Source organism: Phoxinus phoxinus (assembly GCF_949152265.1).
Source record: "Phoxinus phoxinus genome assembly, chromosome: 7".
NCBI classification, from domain to species: domain Eukaryota; kingdom Metazoa; phylum Chordata; class Actinopteri; order Cypriniformes; family Leuciscidae; genus Phoxinus; species Phoxinus phoxinus.
In genome coordinates this window covers 19,420,142-19,441,137 of record NC_136882.1, presented here as the reverse complement: position 1 = coordinate 19,441,137, position 20,996 = coordinate 19,420,142, and the positions used below count along the sequence as shown (strand labels likewise).

Here is a 20,996-nt window from a genome sequence, read left to right as displayed (position 1 = left end):
ATATTCAGCAAAAATTCAACAAAATGTGTACAAAATCTGCCAAAATACCTTTTGTGGACAAATACAGTGTTTCAGTCATTGTTTATGATTGATAAGATAACGTATCTGTTGCAGATCATCTTTATCTTTATGTTGTTGTCTATTGTAAATTATGCTTTTCAAAAAAACTCTTGTATTTGCTCCTAATAACTGAAGTAACTCTGCATGCATTACAGAAGATCATTTTTTTGTGTGCCCTAATCTGTCACTATAGGCAGCTGCATATATGAAGAAGGTAAAACACCTAACCCTAAAAAAATTCTAACAAAAGGTTTCTCAGCTGTTTTTTCTAGTATTAGGTTTTCTTAAAGTCGGCATGAAATCAAAATTGACCCTATTTACTTTGTTAGCGGATATTACTAGTCTTGTGGTGAACAATTAATCCGTGCAAGTTAATACACGGGAAAAAATAGTTTGCCGAAGTTATCTTTAATCAAAGTTTGAAAAGTTACTTCCGGGTCTGGAATGGTTCTTTTTCTGATGACATAGGCTTGACGGCTTGGGTTGGTTAAACGCTTAACCACTCCCCTCAAACCGTTACTCTGCTATGGGCGAGAGATGGAGAAGAGGAGCGCTAAAGTAAAACCCTGCCCTCTGTTCAATATTCCGTTTCACTCGGAAATGCATCACAAACCTTGAGAAAAGTCGTTTGCAACTTCCGGTTCACGCGGACTTTAAGAACATACTAAAATTTTACCAAAGTTTGATCACTAGAAAGGTGTAATTTTCAAGATGGCGTCCAATGGCAGTGCTGTTTGGCAGAAAGAGTACCGATTCACTAGCCTCTTTGCACTACATCCTTTTTAGCAAGAAAACCGTTACCGCCAAATAATTTTTTACCCCAGAATGTTTGCCTCCAACTGAGTCCTCAACCAAATACCACTGCCAAAGTTTTTCAAGATCATGGTGTGGATTGGGGATGGAAACTGGTGGACAACCGGTTCCTGCCAGAGTTATGACCAGTTTAGCCTCCAGCAGATGATCCACTGTAATTGCACAACTGCCTGCCGAACACAACGGTGCAGTTGCAGGGCATATGGACTACCATGCATGCCTGCTTGTGGACCAAGTCAAGTTGGGAATTGTGAGAATCACTATAAATCGTACTCGGTTACTCACGTAACCTCGGTTCTCTCTAGGAGAGGAACGAGTACTGCGTCGAAGAACGCTACGGGAAAGTATTTCTTTGTCGAGATTGAAGCCTAAAAATTAATCCTTAATTTTGTAAATATTGTAAAACGCTTTTCTGTAGCATACAACCCTAGGCGGAGCAATATCGCTCACCCATTGGCTGCTCCGCCAGAAAAGCACAGCCTATGCGAGGCCAGAGACGCTGACCAATGAGGGCGCTTCGCGCCCTTCTGCGTCACCTCCCGCCAAAACAGGCGTGGCCTAGGCCTATAAATACGAGCATAGCTGTCTAACACACTGATTTTCGTCACGAAAGCGACGCAGCGTGGACACGCATGGCATGAGACGCAGTACTCGTTCCTCTCCTAGAGAGAACCGAGGTTACGTAAGTAACCGAGTACGTTCTCTTGCGTAGAGTTCTCTCATACTGCGTCGAAGAACGCTACGGGAACCCTATGTAACCCGCCATGCGTGTTCTTGGACCGACACAGACACCTAAGGGCGCGCGCGCCCTGGCATACAAGTGCCTACCCCAAGAAGTATAGGGAGAGCGGCTAAAAATAGCATCATCCCTTTATAGTAGTGCCTCTAAGGGCATAATAACATATATATGAAATATATATATATATGAGGGGTAATAGCATGCTCATGGGACACATTGTCAGTGAGTGATGCTTAAACATTGAAGTGACCTGGGCCGCAACGCGGGGCAGGAACACTAACATAGTCTTCTAGACCGGGAGCAGTTTAGCCTGCAACGCAGGAACCTCTAGGTTATAGAACCGTATAAATGTAGACGGGGAGGCCCAGCCTGCCGCCATACAAATATCTTGTAACGAGATTCCGCTATACCAAGCCCACGAAGAGGCCATGCCTCTCGTAGAATGTGCTCTGATGCCCAGGGGGCATTGCAAACCTCTAGATGCGTAGGCTAGCGCAATGGCATCCACTACCCATCGAGATAGACTCTGTTTCGTCGCGGCTCGCCCTTTAGAGCGCCCACTGAACGAAACAAAGAGCTGCTCCGTCTGTCGAAAAACAGCGGAGCGGGACACATAAGCTCTTAATGCCCTGACCGGGCAAAGGGAGCTATTTCCGTCCTCCGAGGCCGGCAGGGCCGCCAGGGAAATGACCTGAGCCCTGAACGGTGTGTTGAGGGACTTAGGTACATACCCATGCTTCGGTTTCAACACGACTACAGAGTCGTTTGGCCCGAACTCCATACAAGAAGCTCTAACTGAGAGCGCTTGCAAATCCCCCACGCGCTTCACTGAAGCGAGAGCCAAAAGAAACACGGTCTTGAAAGACAGGTGTTTCATGTCAACTGAGTGAATAGGCTCGAAAGGGGCCCCTTTCATAGCGTTCAACACTGTAGAAAGGTCCCAAACGGGGACTGAAGGCGGCCTTGGAGGGTTTAACCTCCTGGCTCCTCGAAGGAAAACGGACCACCAGGTCGTTTCTGCCCAGTGAATGGCCAAGCGTCGGATTAACGAACGCAGATATGGCAGCCACATAGACTTTGAGCGTGGATGGGGTTCTTCCCTTATCCAATAGCTCTTGGAGGAAGGAGAGAATCTCCGTTTCCCCGCACTGAAGTGGTGACAGACCTTGGTCTGAACACCAACCAGAGAACACCGACCATTTGGAAGCGTAGAGCCGTCTAGTAGACGGAGCCCTAGCCTGTTCGATCGTGTCTAACACTCCCTTTGGGAGGTTAGCGGGTACCCGTTTATGGCCCATACGTGTAGGGACCAGAGCTCCGGGTGAGGATGCAAAATCGAGCCCTTGGCCTGCGAGAGGAGGTCTCTCCTCACTGGAATCGGCCACGGGGCAGTACTCTTCAGTCGCATCAAAACTGGGAACCAGGGTTGATTCGTCCAGTACGGAGCGACTAGTAGCACCGCGCATCCGCTTTCCTCGATACGCTCCAGCACTTGAGGCAGGAGTGAGACAGGAGGAAAAGCATAGAGCGGACGGCGGGGCCAGACACTGGCCAGCGCGTTCGTGCTCTTTGAAAAGAATTCTGGGCAGTGAGCGTTTTCCTGGTTTGCAAACAGGTCTATTTCCGCTCTGCCGAACGTTTTCCACAGCAGACGCACTGTCTGTGTGTGTAGAGACCACTCTCCCGTCGGAACTTTGTTCCGTGAGAGTCTGTCTGGGCCTACATTCAAGTGGCCTGGCACATGCATTGCTCTCAACGAGCGCAGGTTGTGCTGGGCCCATACCAGTATGCGTTCCGCTAACCTGAATAGGTTTCGGGATTTCACGCCCCCCTGGCGGTTTATGTAGGCTACTACCGACATGTTGTCCGAACGGACCAGGACGTGGTGCCCTTTTATCCGGGGACAAAAACGCCTCAGCGCAAAGTCCACCGCCATCATTTCCAGGCAGTTTATGTGCGGTAGTTTGGCTCGTTCTGGCCACTGGCCAAAGAACGGTCTGCCGTCGAGCAGTGCTCCCCAGCCTGAGGTGGACGCATCCGTGGACACCACCTTCAGGCTCGAGGAAGTCCCCAGGCTTACACCTGACCGGTACCAGTCTGACGCTCTCCATGGTGTCAGGGCTGAAATGCATTCCTGATTGACCTTGAGGCGATAACGACCGTGCAACCATGCTCGGCGCGGTACGCGCGCTTTCAACCAGAACTGCAGTGGGCGCATGCGCAGCAGGCCCAGCTGCAGTACCGCTGAGGCTGAGGCCGTGAGGCCTACCATTTTCTGAAATCTCTTGAGCGGCACTAAATGGCCGCTGCAGAAGGATTTCGCCATTTGCAGGGTGTCCTGCCTGCGCTGTGATGACAGCTGTGCTGTCATAGACAGCGAGTTCAGATCTAGTCCTAAGAAGGAGACCCTTTGACTGGGAAACAGTGAACTTTTCTCCCAATTGACTCTCAGACCTAAGCACTCGAGGTGATCGAGTATTAGTGTCTTGTGGCGAGCGAGTTCTGAAGGCGATTGAGCCAGAATCAGCCAATCGTCCAAATAGTTCAGAATTCGAATGCCTCGGAGTCTCAGGGGTGCCAGCGCCGCGTCCATGCACACTGTAAATGTACGAGGTGCTAGGGATAGGCCGAATGGCAGGACTGTGTACTGATATGCCCGGCCCTCGAAGGCGAATCTCAAAAATCGCCTGTGACGTGACGCAATTTGTATGTGAAAATACGCGTCTTTCAGATCTATCGCCATAAACCAGTCTCCTCGGCGAATCTGCGCGAGGATTTTTCTGGTCGTGAGCATTCTGAACTTTCGCCTTGCTAGCGCTTCGTTCAGACGTCTTAGATCCAAAATGGGTCTGAGACCCCCGTCTTTCTTGGGTACCAGGAAATATCTGCTGTACCAACCCCCTTCGCTTTGAGCTTGAGATAAAGGCTCTATGGCCCCTTTGCTCAATAGCTTCGCTATTTCGGCTCGAAGTAGGTGTGCTACTTCTGTTTTTACCGTGGTTTCGACTTTCTCCGTGAAACGGGGAGGGCGTCGATGAAACTGTAGCGAATAGCCTCTTTTTATAGTCTCTAGCACCCATTCTGAGACCCCGGGAAGTCTTTCCCATGCATCTGCACGTGTGACTAGGGGTTGAATGTAATCTGGGCCCTGGTCGCGAAATGGCGGCGACACGAGAGCAACCGTGTGCTGTAACATGGACGCCGTGGCGTGTGAGGCGGGGGGCATGTTTAACACAGTATGCATCCCGCGCGCGCTCGGCTCTCTGAGTTGAGAGAGAGCGCGCGGGGCGAGCCCCGTAGGTGTTTGTGTACTGACTGACCGTTCGTTAGTTTCGTTTTTACAGAAAACGCGGAACGTGCAGTGTGTAGTGGTTGTGGGCACTGGACAGTGGGCACGCTCACTACATGTAAAGCACAATCGGCATGAGTCGATTTTATGTGTGCAGACCCTGTGTTGTACGGGGCTGTGCTTGCACGGGTTGAAAAACCGGGCTCTGGTCGCGAAATGGTGGCAACACGAGAGCAGTCGTGTGCTGTAACATGGGCGCCATTGCAGCGTATGATGCGGGGGGCGCGCTTAATCGAGCGGGCAGCCCGCGCGCGCTCAGCTCTCTCAGCTGAGAGAGAGAGCGCGCGGTGCGAGCCCCGTACGGCTCGGCATGTTTGAGAATAAATGTGGGTGCGTGAACGCGGGTACATTTATAGCACTGGGGAGTACTGTCTATTAGAACTGACTGACCGTGCATCGGTTTCGTTTCATAGAAAACGTGTGACATGTAGCTTGTAGTGATTGTGGGCACTTGAAAGCGGGCACGCTCACTACATATGATGCACAATCGACAGAGTCGATTTTATGTGTGCAAGCCCTGTATTGTGTGTACGAATGGGCACTGGTCGTGGGCATACAGTTACACACATTACATCATCGGCTGTGGCCGGGACACCGTGTAGCACAGAGAGTACTGTCTATCAGAACCGACTGACCGTGCATTCGTTTCGTTTTTACAGAAACCACGGGACATACAGTGTGTAGTGATTGTGGGCACTGAAAAGCGGGCACGTTCACTAACTTACATGTGACGCACAATCGACAGAGTCGATTTTATGTGTGCAAGCCCTGTTGTGTAGGGCTGTGCTTGTGTGTACGAATGGGCACTGGGTCGTGGGCATTACGGATACACACATTACACCATCGGCCGTGGCCGGGACACCAGAAAATACATTTTCAGATTTACCTGGGGCGTCGTGAAAACGGCGTTTGTGTGCAGGCAAACGGGCCTTGATGCCGATTTGGTGACTGCAAAATACACTGGCACGGTCGCGTATGTTGGGACTGTGCGAGCGAGACATTTTAGTGAAATCCGGCCGCGGCGGGATTTTAACACTGTAACGTTAGCTTTCCTCGAAGCAGAAGTGCGCATCCTGGCTGAAAACGGGGCTTTCCGGGACTCCGCGATTTCTTCGTGAATTCAGGAAGAAAAAGGCGCGGGTCGTGAGGACGGTAACGTACGTTCCTCTGCAGAAAAGCAGCCATCCAGCCGGTAAGCGCATCGATGCTGGCCTTTCTCCGTCGACGCTCACGAGCGGCGGGGGAGGGGAGATCCTCGGAGCTCGCCCATCCCTTGCTACCCGAAGCGAGGAGAGAATAGCAGTCGTCCTCCACAGACGCGGTTTCACCTTCCTCGTCCATGACGGTACCCGGCGGCACACAGCGGCCCTTGTCCGTCGGTGACAGTCCAGCGAAGCGGGCGGAGAAGCTGGCGGCAGCAGCGGCGAGCACCTCGTGGTGGAGGGAGGTTCCGGGCTCCGCTGAGCACGGCGCTTTTCACGGCGCGGCACTACAGCGGGCGGAAAGATGCAGCTTCAGTAAATGAACCCCAGGCGAGTCCGCAGAGTCACCGTAGGCATCAAATCACAGTGATGGCAGCCGCCATCGACGAGAGCTGAAGCTGCGTGATCCTTACAGGCAGGAAACACAAGCACGTGGTCCCCGTCGCTGAGCGGGGCTCTACACGAGCCACAGGAGGTGCGAGGCATCTTGAAAAAGACGCTCGGCTCTTTTAGTGGTGGAAAAACTGTGTGTCGCGACGGCGAACACACACACAAAACACACACACATAATGTAAAGGATATTCCACGCCGGAGAAGCGCAGCAGGGAACGGCGGCTGAAGGCGGCGGCTTCAGAGAAAAGGCTCGTCCTGCTGAAGTGCTGTTCCAAACGGCTGTGGCGGCTCGAATCCAATCCAACGATGCGTGCAGCTTCGTGAATTAAGAAAAATCAGTGTGTTAGACAGCTATGCTCGTATTTATAGGCCTAGGCCACGCCTGTTTTGGCGGGAGGTGACGCAGAAGGGCGCGAAGCGCCCTCATTGGTCAGCGTCTCTGGCCTCGCATAGGCTGTGCTTTTCTGGCGGAGCAGCCAATGGGTGAGCGATATTGCTCCGCCTAGGGTTGTATGCTACAGAAAAGCGTTTTACAATATTTACAAAATTAAGGATTAATTTTTAGGCTTCAATCTCGACAAAGAAATACTTTCCCGTAGCGTTCTTCGACGCAGTACGAGAGAACTCTACGTAAGAGAACAACCTCTATGGAAGGAAGAGTGTGATGACTAATGGTATATCTAGTGAAGGTCACAGTGCAAAAAAGTATAAAAAATAAACCAGAATAAGAGGAAACAACTGAAGAAAATAGAAAAAGATTAAATAATAAAAGTATTTAAAATAAATAAATAAAAAAAGGCAAAAAAGAAAACGCATTATAGAAAATATATAAAACAAAAATAAAAATAAAAAATAAAAGGGGTTAGCGATACTGAGCCTTCACGTGGCAGCCCTGTTTTGACTAATTTTACAGTACCACACAGTTCTAATGAATTTATTCTTTAATGGAATCAAAAGAATGGTTATGAACCACAGAAACCACCAACACTAGGCAAAACGATATGAGAAAGGAGATTACATAAGGGAAAAGCAATTACTTAAGGGAAATTATACTTATTTTTCACATAAATATGCTTGTAACCAATTGCTTTAAAATATAATTGTACTTGTAATCACTTATCTATCATACAAATATGCTAATTATAATAGTACATGGCCAAAACATGTATCAGGCACCAGTATTCCTGGTCTAGGAGGAATACAAAGGAGTAATGGTCATTTTAAGGACCTGACTGCCGCCATTTTGAAAATGGGACCTTTCTTGGAGTCAAACTTTGGTAAACCTTTAGTATGTTTTAAGTACATCTGATACTACTGTACTGTAAACCACTGAGAAACCTTTTGTTAGATTTTTTTTTGGGGCCAAGCCATATTTGCAGCTGACTATTTGCCTACTGCATTCAAGTCAGGGCATCTAGAGATTCATATCTAGGAGACAGAAAGCTCTACAACTCCCTCTGGTGACAGAAGAGGTGAATCAAGCTATCATTACTTTCTCACCCTCAAATTGTTCCAACACCTATATAATTTTCTTTCTTCTGTTGAAAACAAAAGAACCCCCAATTGACTTCCATAGTAGGAAGAAAGAAAAAAATAAATACTATGGAAGTCAATGGCTACCGTCAACTGTCTGGTTACCAACATTCTTTAAAATGTCGTCTTTTGTGTTCAACATTTCCCTCGTGTGGTAATATTTTTCCTTGTAATTATGTATGGTTTGCAAAAATTGGAACTTCTGCGTCCGTGTAGTAGATGAAGAAGCAAAGTGTATGCGCTTGCGCGTTGTGCACACGCTACATTACGGCCAAGTATGCGCCCTTAAAATAGCATCTGAATAACACGGAATTGTTTTCTGATACTGCAAAATAGCACCAGGGAACGTTTGCGCCGGAACACGCCTCCTCTTTTCGCTAAACCGCCCACGGGGACGCAAGTTCATTCCCTAATTTACCGACGTGTGTCTGTGGAGGGAAAAGTCTGCTGTGCGTGTGCAAAATAGGAATGATACATGCGTCATTGTACAAAAGTCAATTGCACTGGGTGCAAGATAGGGCCCTAAGTCTATTTAGCTGCCCTCAGCATTGGATTTTATAGTTTGTGCCCTCAAAATGGGTCACAAACTTGCACTGACAAAAGTTGAGCAATGATGGGAGAGAATTTGGGTCAATGGGTAATTTTGACTGAGGGGTCACTAGTTCAATTATTTTCCCTGTTTTCCACTGACCTGATCTCTGTGATGGCCCCTGATGCTTGTCCTGGTTTGTTGTCATAGATCTTGACCTTGTATCCTCCACTCAGGAACACCATGGCCCAGGAGCGGCCAATCAGTCCACTTTATGAACCACATACATAAAAAAGACAGCATTGTAAACAAGTCAAATACAAATATAGGTCAAGATTAGTGAGAATCAATGCTATATTCCAGAATAAGGGACGTGTCTGATAATAATTCAATAGGAACTTCAATTTTGCAATGACCTTTAGTGCATGACAAACATGAATTCACAGACTTAAATACTTTGATGAGCATGCATGCACATCCTGTCAGAATAACCCTGACATTTTTTTGCACAAAGCAAATCTACCCAAAATATGTCAAATGAGCACACTATGAGTCACGTGCTAATTTTAGTTTGATCGTTCAAGATTGCAATTAATTTTTCAGACGCACTATTCTGATATGGAGAAATCTGGAGAAATAGGCTACATTCATAATAGTAGAGTTCAAAGACCACTCAGCTAATCTGTTACTATCATCATGTCTGCCCAATTTGACAGACTGACAGGTTAACTCTCACCTTCCGACAACAGTAATGATCTTTCCTTTTAATGAACTCATCGCAGTCTCGTTTACAGAAATCAAAAGTTTAACTCAAGCGGCTACTTTCCAAGAGCCCAAAATCACCAGACTTCAGGTTATCATGTGCCTGTCTGTACGTACGAAGGAAAGGCGGAGCTACGGCGTCTCACACATGCCTAAATACATCAGGATTTTTGCAGAAGGATAATTCACTGGATTTAAGCCCAGACGTTTTTACGTTTATTTAGAAATACAATGTTAAAAGAAAATATATAAAGACACGAACACAAGCAATTCAACAACGAATAGCGAAAATCGCTTGTGTGCAGCTTATGGCAACCCATCTCTGTATCCTAGCAACCGATGTGTTGTTGCTCAGCTTAGTTAGCGCGAGCTGTAACGTTAGCTTATTGCTGGGCCACATTCACTGAATAGTTCAACTTAATACGGACATTAATTTACACTTTTCATCGGTAGGCAAACTGTTCTGTTTACCGGGTAAGTTAAACTATCATAATTCACAACCACAGATGTTGGAAGTGTACTTGTATACGAGATAAGCGGCATGGTCACTCGCTAGCCGTGTAACTTGAACGAATGTGTTCTTGTCAAGAAACGTGTTCTTGTAACAGAGGAAATCGCATATTTGTTCAAAATAATGTCTAAAAGTATCTTGTTTTATATATGTTCCCACTGTATAGTATGAATCAAATGTCTACATTGTTGCCTGAATGCCTTATATTCTAATAAGTTATAATTAGCCTAACGTTAAGGTTATATGATCTCCTGCTTTCTTGCTTTTCCAAATATAATGTCTCATTTACATCAGAGACTTTTATGAGTTTTGCTTGTTGTTTTTTTTCAGATGGAGAACGTGCATCTTGTCCCAGAGGAAGAGGATGATGATTTGTATACAGGCTATAATGATTACAATCCGACTTTTGACTCAGAGGTGCACTAATACCTTGCATTTATTAAATGTCATCTCTTGCTTTTATGCATGCTCATTTTCCTGTCCTTGCAGGATCTTAACAACGATGTGGGCTTTCAGCAGGCCGTCAGGACAAGTCATGGCAGAAGACCACCAGTAAGTGAATAGCATCTGCTGCTAAAAGTGCTGTATGGAAGCACAGGCACATCAGCAGCACACACACATATTTCATTAATAATAGACACTACATTTGTTTAATTAATATTTTTAGATGACCGCAAAATATCCTGGCACTGCTATTGGAGGGCGACCGATTGGAACAGCGTATGGGGTGAGTAGAGCTTATGGATTTACACTACTACATTTTTGACTCAAAATCATAAAGCTTTGCAAGTTAGCGTGATAGCATGTTAGAAGAATGCATTATGTCTTATAATCAGGAAGAAAGCTGTCAGGACAGGAAAGGTCACTGGCCCTGCGGGGTGAGAGAATATACAGTCAGAAAGAATCAAGATAATCAAATATTGGGAAAATGAACTCGTATAGAACTCGGGTATAGAAATGGACTATATTGAGAAATGGACTGTATTTCATGCTTCAGTAAGGGATTTCGAGGCTGAGTTTGTCAGTAAAGTAAGTTGATTCTATTTGTTATTTCCTCTTATGTCTTTATATTTCTGATGTTAATATTCCAGTCTCGGATGCCTGTTGGCACTGCAATGGGAAGGCCTATGACTGGAGCTGTTCAGGTGGGACACAATTTCTCGTTTATTTTCTCTTTGTATAATATGGAATGACATTTTATTAGTTTTCTATTTTTTGTGTGTGTGTTGTACAGGACGGTGCGGCTCGTCCCATGACTGCAGTGCGGGCAGCAGGATATTCTTCATCTATAGCTAGAGGTGCTTTCACACAAGAAACCCTCTTGCACATGTGCTGTCCAGGCACTCTATGTTTAACTGTCTCATAATGATATAGAATATTTTAACTTCTGAGTTTAACTTCCTTCATTTTGATTGTTTGAATTTGCAGGCTCAGTGTTTGATCCACTGGGACAATCAAAAGGACCAGCCCCTCCATTAGAGAAACAGAACGAAGACACGTATGCGTCCGTCTGTTTTCATAGCGCTTGAGAAGCCATTGACAAGTTTTGTTTACTAGATCCCCCTTGACATCTATAGTTTTACTTGGAGACGGACACACATTTTTGGTTTAATTGTTTGTTTTCTTGTTCAGACCAGAGGAAAAGATAAAGATCCTGGAAAAGAAGGTGAATGATTTGATAGAGGAGAGCTGTCTCGCTCATGCTCATGGGGATCTTCAGCTGGTGGGTATAGCTGGGTATAACTGCTATACGTGGCTTTAAAGATTTTAAAGGATTTTTATTTAGATTCTGAATTATCTTTTTTTCTACAGTCTCTAGAGAAAGCCAAAGAGGCGGGCAGGAAGGAAAGGGCTCTGGTGAGACAGAGAGAACAAACAGGCACTGCAGACCACATCAATCTGGATCTGACCTACTCTGTGAGTTCATTGCTCCATATAAAATACATATCTTGACTGAAAACTCAGAAATTTCACATGCTTTATTTATGCTTTGTTCAGGTATTGTTCAATTTAGCAAACCAATATGCCAGTAATGACATGTACACTGAGGCTTTGAACACATACCAAGTCATTGTGAAGAACAAAATGTTCAATAATGCCGGTGAGCGAATTGCAAATATTATTTAAAATATCTTAATCCAAATTCAATTCCCTTTGATTTAAATGTGTTTCTAATTTTAGGTTTTCTGTAACCACTTTCCCTACTATAGGTCGATTGAAAGTAAACATGGCAAATATCTATTTCAAGCAAAAGAATTACACAAAAGCTATCAAATTTTACCGCATGGCTTTGGATCAGATCTCAAATGCCCACAATGCAATGAGGTCAGTATTTAGTTCAGTACGTTTGTTGTGTGAACTGCGTATTTAAATTGCACCCTTCAATTTATTCAAGTTGTAAGCAATTTGGCAGGATTTTCAATATGTAACTTTCCCTTATTGTATAGGATCAAGATCATGCAGAACATTGGAGTTGTGTTCATACATATGGGCCAGTACTCAGATGCCATCACGTCCTTTGAGTACATCATGAGTGAGAATCCCAACATAAAGACAGGCTTCAACCTCATCCTGTGCTACTATGCCATCGGAGACCGTGAGAGGATGAAGAAAGCTTTTCAAAAACTCATTTGCGTGCCCCTCGGTATTGATGATGAAGACAAGTATATCCCTGCAAATGTGAGTGCATCGTTAAAATCCTTGTTAGTCATACATTTAAACTGAATTAGATCAAATTTGTATGTTTCCTTTTTACATTTCAGGATGACCCTCATGCAAACATGGTGATTGAGGCAATAAAGAATGATAAGCTTCACCAAATGGAAAGGGATAGGTATTATAATGTATTACGCAATCTGTTGGATCTATAATACTGTCTAGAGCTTGGCATTTATTAATCTCCACATATTACATTTCAGTGTATCTGCATCGTCTTCTATCGTTTGGTTTTTCCTTCTAGGAAAGCACTTGCAGAAAAATACATAATGACCTCAGCCAAGCTTATTGCTCCAGCCATTGAGTCGTCATTTGCAGCTGGGTTTGACTGGTAAGTAGTTTATACAATCATTCAAAAGTTTGGAGTCATTAAGATTTCTCAGAAAGGATGCATTAAGTTGATCAAACGTGACAATAAAGACATTTATAATGTTACGAAAGATTTTTTATTTTTCAAATAAATGCTGTTCTTTTTATTCAATGAATCCTGAAGAAATATATCACAGTTGTATGAAAAATGCATAATCACAAAAATATGAAGCAGGAGAATATTGATAATAATATCATAATTTTTTTCTTAGAATTATTTCTGAAGGATCATGTGACACTAAGTACTGGTGTAATGGCTGCTGAAAATTCAGATTTGCCATAATATGAATAAATTACATTTTAAAACAGTTTAAATTGTGTTAAACAGTGTAAATTACTGTATTTTTAAGAGATAAGAGATTTCTTTCCAAAACATTAAAACGTCTTACCAACCCCAAACTTTTAAATGGTAGTGTAAGTTTTCCACAAGAGGGCGTTAAATCCCACAACATTCCTTTAACAATAGTATTTATTTTAAATAGTTATTATATGCATCCATTTTTTTTAGGTGTGTGGACATGGTGAAGGGTTCACAATACGTGGAGCTTGCAAATGACTTGGAGATCAATAAAGCTATTACGTACTTAAGACAGAGAGACTTCAAACAGGTAGATCTGACCCTGAGACACACTCAAATTGCGTTGCATTTGACATATTACCACAGAAGAGAGCCATTTTGCTCTATGTCTGTGTGGAACCCTTGTTTCTGTCTTTTAACACTTTTCACATTCAATGGTCCATTTTATTTTGTTTTCTTGCCTGTCCATCTGCATGACTCTTGAGGCTGAGGTATGTTTTTGGAGAACCTGTGTGTTTCTGCAGTAGGCCCTGTATACGTGTGCTGATATTGTGTTGTGCTGCCTTGCTTCTCTCATTTTATGTAGCAGCAAATGTAATTGTGATGTATCTCAAGTGTATTATTCAAAGAAATTATCTATTTATGTCACTAATTTCCTTGAAGTCACTGCGAACACTATGAATATGCTTAATCACTTTTTTTTTCAGGCAGTGGAGACGCTAAAGATGTTTGAGAAGAAGGACAGTCGGGTAAAAAGTGCTGCTGCTACTAATCTGTCTTTTCTCTACTTTTTGGTGAGTATAGAGCTATAAAGCATTGACATTAAAGAACTGGAAATGGCTGTATTTATCACATTGTGTTAATAATGATCTCAGGTATGTTTAATAAGATATGCTCTTGTTTTGCTGCTTATGTATTTTCTCCAGGAAAAAGATTACGACCAGGCTGACCGCTATGCTGAGCTAGCCATGAGCGCCGACCGCTACAACCCTGCTGCCCTCATTAACAAAGGCAACACAGTGTTTGTGAAAGAGGACTATGAGAAAGCAGCAGAGTTTTATAAGGAGGCTCTTCGCAATGACTCGTCCTGTACTGAAGCTCTCTATAACTTAGGTCTGCCATTACAAATATGACATCCTTAAGGGTTACACTGCATGAGATTTACATTACACATGCTTTAACCTTTCTACATTTACAATGTTTCAGCTGAGACCAAGACTATATATTAATAATGTAAGTCCTTTTAAAGCAGAAATCTCTGTATCCTCATGCAGGTTTGACCTATAAACGGTTGGGTAGGCTGGATGAAGCCCTGGATTGCTTCCTCAAACTGCACGCTATCCTCAGAAACAGTGCTCAGGTCATGTACCAGCTGGCTAATCTGTATCCTTCCTTTAAACATCAGCATTCAACATTTATATTAAATGAAAGTCTGTTTTATGACAGTTTTTGGAATTTCAATTGCCAAGAAATATCATGAGTGCTTGTTAAGAGTCATATTCCTTAAGCAGCTTTAGATATGAGATGTTGGAGGACCCTCATCAGGCCATTGAGTGGCTGATGCAGCTCACCAGTGTGACCCCCACAGATGCCCAGGTGCTGGCCAAACTGGGAGACCTCTATGACAATGAAGGAGACAAATCTCAGGCCTTCCAGTACTATTATGAGGTAAAAAAAATGTTTTTCCCTAAAACCACCACTTAACATGACATGTCATTAGTCACATCTCAAGTGATGTGGTTTGAATAAAATAAATGCAGGACTTAAAAATAAAAACAAGGATTGTTCTTGTCATCGTACATTTATACATTCATTTTTCAAATAAATAGCTGTACTTAAAACTGTTTAAATTTAACTAATATATAATAATGATAAATTAAATCTCAAATGAAATTATTAAATATTTAACTATATTTTATATATATATATATATATATATATATATATATATATATATGAGCACCTATGCATGTCTTGCTTTCTTAAGATAACAGTTAAATATCATTAAATATAATTGTATTAAATACAATTTATTTAAAGGAAGCAAGACATGCATAGGTGGCAATCATATAGATTGCAGTCCAGATTTTAGTGGATATCCCCTTATATTGGCACAGCCATTACATATTTAAAACAGTAATATCTTATACTAAACCTAAACTAATATTGACAAACTATATATAATTTGAAAGCTTACAATCTCTAGTTTACATATTTGGTGACTCATTTTCAAAATAAATTACAGAGGAGTCGTAATTTATCAATTTGCAACAAGAATATTTGCATACTCCTAAGGCGTGTTCAGACCTTTATTTTGAAATAGTGATGAACATGAAAAATCATGAAAGAATGGTAGAAACCTCAGTTTTGAACAAGAGTTCAAAAGATATTATCCATTCACTTCTTTTAGAAAAAAAGGTCTGAAAATGTTTTGAAAATAATAGATTCACCATTTGTGATGTGGTAGCGAGCTATTCCACATACATGTTCTTTTTGTGTTTCTTAGAGGTTGAATTCATTTCAAAATCTGCCACACTTCCAATACTACTTCTGAATGGGATGTCTACTTCATAAATTGTATGAAAATTTTAAAAATAATGGTTCAGATCACTCAAACAATATGGAAATGGAGGCGCGCTTATATGGGCAGTAATATCAACTGGTGAAAGAGTTTGGCACTGCGCCCAAACAAAATCTCACTAAAAGCTTTTTTTTTGAGATATCAACCTAAAATTTGAAACACGACTTGTTCAGATTTTTGGCTTTGATTTTTTTTTTTGTGTGCATTTTTAGAGTCCATCAGGTTTTGAAAATATATATTTTATATAAAATATGAATAATTAAATTTTTAACATTGTACATTTTCATAAACTCAAACTTCTATAACTTTTTTTTATATTTAACTTTCTTAATTTGTTTAAATTCTACACAAATCTGCCAAATGTCTTCTTTAAAACAAGACCAATCTTCTATATTCCAAAGCATTCTTGAATTACAACCATTTAAGTTCGGAATGTGCATTTTCATGTCTATTAAAAAAAGGGGGGTGCCGCTTAAGGGGATATTTAAAAAGAATGTTCTATATAATTTATGGATTACAGTTATTGTGATAGTTGTCTATTACAAAACGTAAGTTACTCTAAAGAAAAAGATTCAAAGGAGGTAACATTTAAAAAAAAAAAAAATGTTATGTTGTTTATTTCAGTCGTACAGGTATTTTCCCTCAAACATTAGTGTCATTGAATGGTTGGGAGCATATTACATCGACACCCAGTTCTGTGAGAAAGCTATTCAGTACTTTGAGAGAGCTACCCTTATACAGTAAGTTACTAAATATCATATGTATTTATCATGAATATTCGGCATGTATTTATACATATAGATATTTATATTAATGATGTATCATGAATTTCAGACCAACACAGGTCAAGTGGCAGCTGATGGTGGCTAGCTGTTACAGGAGAAGTGGTATGAACTTGACAATACTAATACATTTAATAATTTTAACCATAAGCTGTCATCTCAGAGTCATGATTTATGTTTTTCATTTGTTTTCAGGGAATTATCAAAAGGCTCTCGAGACCTACAAGGACATTCATCGGAAATTTCCTGAAAATGTTGAATGTAATGTGCTCAACACAACAGTTTTTTCCCCCTTTGATTCTTTGTGCTTATCTAGTAGATTTGCATCTCATGCCATTCATCATCTATCTATCGGACAGGCCTACGCTTCCTGGTCAGGCTGTGCACTGATATGGGACTAAAAGAGGTGCAGGATTATGCCACCAAACTGAAGAAAGTTGAAAAAATGAAGGAGATTAGAGAGCAGGTACCCTGATTTCTCTTGGTGCTGTTTATATTTGGGCCTCTTTAGCTTCCTTAAATGAAAGGAAATAGAAGTGAAAGTGAGGAGTGAACAAAAAACACATATAACTGTCTAGATTAGAGGGATAAGCGACTGTCTCTAAATCAAGTGTGGAGTTTCGTATTTTAGAATTTAAAACTAAAAGAGAGAGAGAGAGATTACCTGGATTTCTTCTTCACCTGTTCCTTTAGCCAGTAAACCTATGGTTGATTACTGAGGAACCTGTGTGTTGGTCTGTATATAAAATATTTGAGCACATTCCCCATATTGAGAGCTGGAGAAATGGCCAGTATTTGACAGCATGCTGTTATTCCCACACACAGAGGGTGAGATCTGGCAGGGAGAGCAGTGCTCGAGGGCGCAGGGAAGGCAGCGCTGGCAGTGGTGAGTGGACCGCTTTAACTCAACCTCATCGATTCAACTTTGAAATAAAATACTGCTCATTAACTCAATACTTGCTTCTTACTTGACTTTTTCCATCAACCTCAACCTGTTATCCGCCTCTCTTGGTAAACAGGAAATACATCAAACCTTACACACACTCCCCCTAAGAAACCCAGTGGTATGACTGTAACTGCCCTAATATAGTTATTAGTCCTGTGATGTGATTTTTCAAAAAGAATATGTATGTGCCTTAGACACCTGCTTTCCTTTAGTAACTAAATCACATGATTTAGAGATTTGATATCTAACAATTCCCCTTTAGTTTAGATTTTGGTTTATTATGGTTTATTTTAAGTTTATAGTCTAGAAATAATATATATATTATAATTATATATATGATTGATAACTGATTAACAGTTTTTCAAATTTCTCTCCAAAAAATCTTTCAGACCCAAAACATTTTAATGGTTGTGTATGTGTAATTTATTTACAGCCAGTCATACTGACACAGCATATAATCACATTCATGAAATCGCTAAATTTGACAATAGCTAAGTTTCCATCCACTTGTCAATCGATTATCTGAAGTTCGGTAAAAAAACTCATGCGAATAAAGCTGGTGTAAGTGTATTTCCATCCAACGGCTTTAAAGCGAATAAAAACATGTGCGTAATGACGTCACATGCTGTTTTGCGATCAAATTGGTATATCGAATTGATTTGAGACATTTTAAGGTGTTTCCATTAATTTTCGCACTTAATCGCACAACATTCAAGCCAACATTTGCGAACAAAGTTTTGCTAGACAAAATGCAATTCATTATTTATTCGGCAAATAACGTTTCCATCAGCGTTTATCGCATAAGCCGTATATCGATCAAGATAAAATCCGATGAGACTGAACGTATTTCATTTGAGTCGATATTCATGAAATTTTTCATTCGATATCACTTAATTTGGATAAAAACGTGTGGATGGAAACATAGCTAGTAATAAGACAGAAATTAATTTCTTCTTCACAGAAAGCATTTTCTTTTCCTGCATTCTTTCACTTTTATATTGTCAGCTTCATCTACGTTTTGTTAGTAATCTGTTGTTGTCTTTAATTGTTTATCTCTGTTATTCGGTTCATGGCTATGCGCCTGAAAGGGAGCAGCTCAAGCCCCATCAATACCCCTCCTCTGAGAGCCAGTGGTATGACTACACTCATTACAGAATTACATTAGAGGAAGAGATCACACACTCCACCTGTATGACTATTACAACTTCAGCTCAGGAATAAACTGCTGCTACTGCCCCCGTTATAGAGCTTTGTTACAGATGTCATTCATTCCTCACATTCAACACACAATGCTAGGTTAACACTGACTTTATTCACTAAAATATCTTCATTGTTGCATGGTGCAACCCAATTTTTAGGTCTCACTCAACTCTCTGTACAGTCTTTCCACTGTCTCTTTAGAGATCTGTCGTCTTCTTTTTCCTTTCTTTTCCTCGCAGTTTCTCGCTCTGAAGCTAAGTATAGTCCTGTGCTGCAGCAGGGCAGAGGTATGTACTCTATTTCACTGAGCACTTTAGATGATCAGTCCTCCGGATGATTCAAAACAAACAAAAAACATAGCTTCATTGCTTAGTCCATGTATCAAATGATGTTTTAAAGCCTGAAGTTTTCCCATCATGATACAGCGTCCAAGGACATCATTTTAATCACAGCACAACAGAAAGCAAACGTGCTGAAAGCCTGAGGATGTCCTTTTTTTGCCAAAACCACTATTCCCATGGAATATCCCGCTCTCACTGTCTGACAGCGTGTTTCCAGAACCTCCTTTCTGTTTGCAAAGCACAGAGTGCAAATAAACCAGTAAAATATTTCACAAGTACACTCCTGAACAACACTATCCCGGTATAGTGCTCTTGATATCAACAGTTTCTTACTGTACTATTTTTAATATTACTTGCCATTTTGGATGCATGAACTGTCACATTAAAGATTTTTTTATTTTATGAACACAACTACTCCGAAGCAGTTTTATTTAGCTTTTTGTTTTTGTGATAAATGTTTGAGCTTGATTCTGGCATGATTCCTCAGTTTGGTGGACAGGGTAGGGAGTGCTACTGTATGTCAGCAAAAGGCTTGTCATTTTAAAGCCTTTGAGTTTTGTCGCTGGGACGTTTAAAGATCTCAAAGTTACCTGGCTGCCAGACTCCGGTCGTCACACATCTGTCCCACAGCGCTCTGTTCCTGTCATCACAGATGAAATGTGAAATGCAGCTGTGTGCCGCTGTCTTTGTGCAACACAAATGCTTTCAATTATGCTATTCATATGAACTCACTTTAATTAGGATTCTAGTTCCACATAGGCTTTGCTTCAAGTGCAAGCTGGAGCTGTTGCTTTTCTTGCTTTTTTGTTGTTGTTTTGTTTACCAGCGTTCTAACACAGCATGGCTTGCATTGTCGATGGTGGCAACTTAAATGCAAATGCCCTTTTCCCCCCTTCTGTTCAGACACTACTGTAAAATAACACTCATTCCAGAAATGTTTCCAAGTTCAACATGTGGATGTGTTTTCTCAGACAGTGGACAAAGCAACCATGGCACCAGCGCCAAGGGTGAGAGGCTTAGCGTTAAACTGAAAACTCTCCCCGGGTCCAATGAGCCGTATGAGGCCAGCACTCAGCAGGAAATAGGTGAGAAACAACTTTGGTCTTCATTTTTAAGGAGGTTCTTGTCATTGTGGCTCCAATACACAATCAAATAAAGATACAATTCTGGTAGAATAATTACTTTTTCACCAAACAAACCGTGCTTGGCATTTTGCATTCCTTTAGCTCAAACAGTAGAGCATGGATCTAGCGAATGCCAATACATCTGCCAAATGCAAAAATGTATGATGACTAATTATTATTACATTCCCTTAATCAAATAATGTTACCTTTTTCTGTCTGATTTATATTATAGCTAAGAGTTTTCTCATTCATGTAAAGGGAAAAATGATTAGTACTTATTAGTATTTATTAGTATAGTATATTTTTTTTTAGTTTATTAGTATATACCTATTAGTATAGTAACTTAGTGCTCCCATTGTATTCATCACTTTAGATGCATCTTATGTCGATCCGTTGGGGCCTCAAATGCAGAGACCAAAAACAGCAGCAAGGAAGCGCACAGAGGAAGATGAGTTTGCTGATGAAGAGCTGGGAGATGACTTACTGCCTGAGTGATGAGTGCAACAGAGATCAATTCAGTGGAAAGTCTAATATATATCCAGATACTACATTTGTCTGCATTTTCAGCTCAACTAATAGCACTGAAGTTTAAAAATACTTCATTATTACTTCATTAAATCCTTCATTGTGCTTTACTATATTTTATAATCGCAATGCATTGTATATATATTTGCATTTAGGAAATCTTATTTCATCCATTTTGTGCATTCTGTATGACTACACAATAAAACCTGGATGATTTGAAGTTA

General features: G+C 41.6%; 2 protein-coding genes across 8 annotated transcripts in view; one reads left to right on the top strand and one right to left on the bottom strand.

Annotated features, from left to right (window-relative positions):
- Nucleotides 1-9,540, bottom strand: part of cryl1 (crystallin, lambda 1) — a 20,117-nt gene extending 10,577 nt beyond the window's left edge. The window contains exons 1-2 of the mRNA XM_079617839.1: nucleotides 9,355-9,540; nucleotides 8,781-8,888 (exon numbers count right to left, since the gene is read on the bottom strand). Of these exons, the coding sequence (XP_079473965.1) occupies nucleotides 8,781-8,888; nucleotides 9,355-9,395 (149 nt within the window). The 5' untranslated portion in view covers nucleotides 9,396-9,540. The remainder of the gene's footprint in view (nucleotides 1-8,780; nucleotides 8,889-9,354) is intronic.
- On the top strand, nucleotides 9,470-20,996 carry ift88 (intraflagellar transport 88 homolog). 7 transcript variants are annotated; one of them, XM_079617832.1, is made up of 29 exons: nucleotides 9,512-9,854; nucleotides 10,222-10,308; nucleotides 10,381-10,443; nucleotides 10,559-10,618; nucleotides 10,983-11,036; nucleotides 11,126-11,189; nucleotides 11,320-11,389; nucleotides 11,524-11,614; nucleotides 11,704-11,808; nucleotides 11,890-11,992; nucleotides 12,102-12,216; nucleotides 12,339-12,570; nucleotides 12,654-12,724; nucleotides 12,851-12,937; nucleotides 13,484-13,583; nucleotides 13,981-14,067; nucleotides 14,200-14,386; nucleotides 14,548-14,656; nucleotides 14,791-14,941; nucleotides 16,479-16,594; nucleotides 16,689-16,741; nucleotides 16,832-16,897; nucleotides 16,996-17,102; nucleotides 17,462-17,522; nucleotides 17,656-17,700; nucleotides 18,671-18,715; nucleotides 19,022-19,069; nucleotides 20,095-20,208; nucleotides 20,621-20,996. In XM_079617832.1, the coding sequence occupies exons 2-29, from the start codon at nucleotides 10,222-10,224 to the stop codon at nucleotides 20,740-20,742; spliced, it is 2,613 nt and encodes an 870-aa protein (XP_079473958.1). In that variant the 5' UTR covers nucleotides 9,512-9,854; the 3' UTR covers nucleotides 20,743-20,996. The 7 variants fall into 7 exon arrangements, with proteins under 7 accessions (XP_079473964.1, XP_079473961.1, XP_079473958.1 ...); XM_079617833.1 differs by having other exon boundaries at nucleotides 9,515-9,829; XM_079617835.1 differs by lacking the exon at nucleotides 17,656-17,700 and having other exon boundaries at nucleotides 9,480-9,829.

Coding starts and splice junctions, on each gene's coding strand:
- ift88 (XM_079617832.1), top strand. CDS start 10,222: ATGGAGAACGTGCATCTTGTCCCAGAGGAAGAGGATGATGATTTGTAT. Junction 11,615..11,703: donor CTCATGGGGATCTTCAGCTG/GTGGGTATAGCT, acceptor TTTTTTCTACAG/TCTCTAGAGAAAGCCAAAGA. Junction 12,217..12,338: donor AATGCCCACAATGCAATGAG/GTCAGTATTTAG, acceptor CTTATTGTATAG/GATCAAGATCATGCAGAACA.